General features: G+C 42.0%; 1 protein-coding gene across 1 annotated transcript; it reads left to right on the top strand.

Moving 5' to 3' along the window:
* Positions 1-292: 292 nt before the first annotated feature.
* LOC145164377 (uncharacterized) lies at positions 293-3068 on the top strand. Its single transcript, XM_079083101.1, has 3 exons — positions 293-950; positions 2505-2653; positions 3039-3068. The coding sequence occupies exons 1-3, from the start codon at positions 293-295 to the stop codon at positions 3066-3068; spliced, it is 837 nt and encodes a 278-aa protein (XP_078939227.1).
* Positions 3069-4348: the final 1280 nt, after the last annotated feature.

Here is a 4348-nt window from a genome sequence, read left to right on the forward strand (position 1 = left end):
TTTTGACCTAGAATCGTTTGTTCTCAACCCCTCCCCCCTGCTGCAACTATTACCCCAACTGCTGAACCTACTCCATCGACCCCTCATATCCCTCCAACTCCCAACCCCGACTACACCACCTGGAAGAAAAGGGACCGATTTGTCCTCCTTTGGCTGAAATCAACCCTCACTGAGTGTTGCCTTTTCTCATGAAGCATGGCTTACTCTTGAGCGTACCTTCCAAGCCCAAACCCGTGCCAAGCGGATGGCTCTCTGAGCCCACCTACAAACTCTTGCAAAGGTCTCATCCTCAATGATCGATTATCTTTACCGCAAACGTCAAATTGCGGACTCTCTCGCTGACAATTTGACCCCTGTCTCAGACGATGACCTAATAGCATATATTCTCCAAGGATTGGACTCCTCCTACAGCTCATTCATCTCTGCGTTTCACCTGCACTCTTCAACCGCTACTGTGGATGATCTTATTGGCTTGCTCCTCCATGAAGAAGCTCACATTGATGCTGATCTTGCTCGTCTGGCTACGACCCAACTACCCTCCACTCCAATTCCCCCCTCCACACCGTCATTCCCGGTCGTAAATCAGGTCTCTCGCACCAACACCAAAAACACTCGTCCCTCCCCTCACTCATCTGGCAGTTCATCCAACTCTCGTGGTCCTGACAATCGCCAGCATCGCCTCCACTGTCAATTATGCAACAAGCCAGGTCACAAGGCTATAAACTGTTGGCAACGGGGTAACCAAACCGACTACCCGTCCCGCCGGCCCAATTCCACTTCTCGTGATCCAACTCGACAGGACCATCTCACCACTGGACCAAGTCCATCCACCATTATGGATCTGGCCTGGTACTTCGATACGGGTGCCACTGATCATGTCTCACCGGATCTGAGCAAGCTACAAATCACCGAACCTTACACAGGCGATGACAAACTTCAAGTTGGGAACGGTAACCACTTAATTATAACTCATTCTGGCTCTTCTGCTATCTTTTCATTGCAATTACCCAAAGTCTTCATTGTTCCCAAATTAACCAAAAACCTGTTAAGTGTTTCCCAACTCACACACGATAATAATGTCTATATCGAATTTTGGCCTAACCATTGTACTGTCAAGACTTTTCAGGGAAAACCTCTCAGTCAAGGCCACGTTGAAGGCGGTCTCTATCGATGTCATCTTCTCCAAATAAAACAACCATGACCCTCTCTGGGATTCGCACTTCTATGGCTTGCTGGCACTACAGGCTTGCACACCCACATGAGGCAATTCTTCGACGTCTTGTTTCTACCTACAAACTTCCCACTTCCTCAACTAAACTCCCATCTAATTGTGAACCATGCCAGTTAGGAAAAAGTCACGAACTTCCTTTTCCTTTAAATCATGTTTCTTGTAACAAACCATTTGAACTGGTTTATTCGGATGTTTGGGGACCATCCCCCTTGTTTTCAATAAATGGCAATCGATACGTTGTTCTTTTTGTGGATGATTTTACTAAGTTTGTGTGGATATACTTTATCTCTACCAAAGCACAAGTCTTACAAACATTTGTCAATTTTCGCAACTGTTGCAACCTGAAAGTGAACCTCTAGCTATCCTAACTCAGTATTCCGAAGTGTGTGAATTCTGAAATGAAGAGTGGTCTGGAACCTTTCCGGACCAAGTAAGAAGGAGAGAAGAATGAAGGCATTCCAGAGCTGATCCTCATGTCCGAAATGCATGCTAATCCGGAACTAACCATCATGTCCGGAATGAAGTCATTCTGTCTTTTGTGCATTTATTACTTTTGTCTTGTATTTGATGTAAAGTTTCATAAGACTTAGTCTAAAGTTTTATTAGGACAATCAGAATGTCAGACTTATGTCTTTTGTCCGGTCTTATGTAAACACTTGGGTTAATTCGCTGTAACATTCACTCCTATAAATAGGAGCATTCAATACAAGTCAAGAACGGATCTTTCACTCACTTTATAGCATTTACTCTAAGCATATTCAAAACATTCTTCTTGTTCTTCATTTATTAGCTTTACCTTGATCATTTACTATCATTCTTCATTTAATGTCTTGATTATTTGTTGAACATTTTATCTAAGACTTGACTGGTCTTTCCAACCTTGACTTAAACATCTTTTAGTAAGCAGACATTGATATTAAGCATTCACTCAAGGTTTGAGTTTTCAAACCTTGTCCCTGCGCATCGATCTTGTTCTCACAATTGGTATCAGAGCTTGAGTGGTTGTCCTTTGAATCCATAAAATCAGATTATAGTTGGTTTGAAATTACCTTGGTGTTTCAACCATTTCTGTGTCAAGGATAAAAGTTCTTCTATATACCACTTTAGCTTGAAGATATCTTAACTTCAATGGCTGCTTCTAATTCTCAACAAATGATTTCAATGCAAATCGCAAATAGTGTGGGTGGCCCTACACGTGACCCATTACTAGTTGTGGAAGAATATGATCACTGGAAAGTTAGAATGGAAAGATTTCTAATTGCCAAAGATAAAGGTGAAGAAATATGGAGATCTGTCACTGAAGGTCCAGATGTTCCTGTAAGAACAATTGTAAGAGATGCAGCTGCTCAGCTCATGAGAGAAGATGAAACTCGTCCAACTCCTCTGAGTGTAGATGATATTGAAAAGCTTCATGCTGATCAAGTTGCTTTCTCTGAAATGGTGTTTGGTGTTCCTCCCTCACTCTTCGAGCATATCAAGCTGTGAAAATCTGCCAAAGAGATATGGGACACTCTTCAGGACCTAATTGAAGGTTCCAAAAACATGAAGGACAAGCGCCTTACCTCAGTTGTCAACGACTTCGACACCTTCACTACCACTCCAGGTGAACCTGTGGCCTCAGCTTCCAGTCTTTACCGAATCGTTGTCAACAACATGACTGCTCATGGGATTGTTCGAACTCCTTTGGAGTACAATCTCAAGTTTATCAACAGTCTCGGGAAAGGATGGGGAAATGTGAAATCTTGTCTCCAAAGCAATGGTTCCTTGAAAAAATTAAAGCTCTATCGACTTTTTGATGAACTTCCAGGACATGAGTGAAATGTTGCTCAGAACATAAGGGAACTCTCCGGAGGTCCTCTTGCCCTTGTCAGTTCCTTTGAACCAACCATTCCGAACTCATCTACCTCGGATTTCTTCACACCCATTGTTCCATTGGTTCAAACATCCGCACCTACCTTACCCTCACAAACCTTAACGATTGATGAATTTGAAGCCATGAACTCTGAACTCCGTTTTCAACAGGAGTTCGCCCTACTCTCAATGAAGTACAAACGTCCGTTAAACTCCTCTTACAAACCATACCAAAACCGATTCAATGTTCCTCACCATAACAATCCTCAACCTTACTCTGCTCCGGAACCTAAACCAACTTCCGAAAATTCTCCAGCATATAAACCAAACATCACTAAACCAAACACTACTCCGGAACCCTCTTAGAATTCCAAATCGGACAAACCAAAGACTGTGTGTCATAAGTGTGGACATGCAAATCATTTTGCCAATGATTTCGTGGCTGATACTCCACAAAAACTAAAAGTCAAGGATTCAGCCTACTATGTCCGAAGAGCACAAGAAATGGCTGAAAGAGAGAAAGCATTTGTTACAACTGTTTCTAGAGATGTTGAAGGATATTGGTCATCCGGAGATGATGATGACGTGGTAACTGGAAGAAACATGTGTTTGATGGCAAGACAAACAGTTGAATGTGAGGAAGGATACTGGTCTTCTAGGTCTGAAGGTGATGATGATGTTACTAAACCTCACCACTGTTACATGGCTACCAACGATCCACCTGGCCGAAGCATCGTTCAGCAGGTAAAATCTATGATCTCTAATAATAATTATGATTTATCTCTTTGTGAACCTTATCTGACCCAAATCCAAACAGATATGAACACTATCTATAAAGCCTATGAGTCTTCCATAGAAGCCATTGAGAAGAAGGATTGTGAACTTAATCGTCTTAGGTTACGTTTTGAGGATAAAAAATTGAAAATCGAGTCTTTAGAGCATGAGCTTGTAATGTCAAACGATGAATGTATCATTTTGAAAGATAAATGTGAAATCACTTATTCTGAACGAAATGTTTTAATTGCTGATAACAAACGTCTCAATGCAAAAATAGATGCTTTGCATAATTCTGTTGATATGCTTGAAGCGGACATTCAGATGACTCACAACTTTCGTCATCCATGGTCTAAAGCACCTGGTCTCGGAAGCGAGTTTCCGAAACCAGTTGTCAGTCCCTTGAAGGAATTGCAAAATTTGTCATTCATGGGAGAGGTTCCGAGTATCAAACATTCGGACACCCATGTTTCTCCCTTGTCACCACTTCCT

The sequence above is a fragment of the Lactuca virosa genome, chromosome 3, assembly GCF_052849685.1.
Source record: "Lactuca virosa cultivar CGN04683 chromosome 3, Lactuca_virosa_CGN04683_v6, whole genome shotgun sequence".
Classification (NCBI taxonomy): domain Eukaryota; kingdom Viridiplantae; phylum Streptophyta; class Magnoliopsida; order Asterales; family Asteraceae; genus Lactuca; species Lactuca virosa.

Excerpts from the sequence above, each read along its gene's own strand:
- LOC145164377 (XM_079083101.1), top strand. The coding sequence starts at position 293 with ATGATCGATTATCTTTACCGCAAACGTCAAATTGCGGACTCTCTCGCT. Across the intron at positions 951-2,504 it reads CAAACTTCAAGTTGGGAACG|GTGAAGAAATATGGAGATCT; the intron begins GTAACCACTTAA and ends CCAAAGATAAAG. Across the intron at positions 2,654-3,038 it reads AAAAGCTTCATGCTGATCAA|GACATGAGTGAAATGTTGCT; the intron begins GTTGCTTTCTCT and ends ATGAACTTCCAG.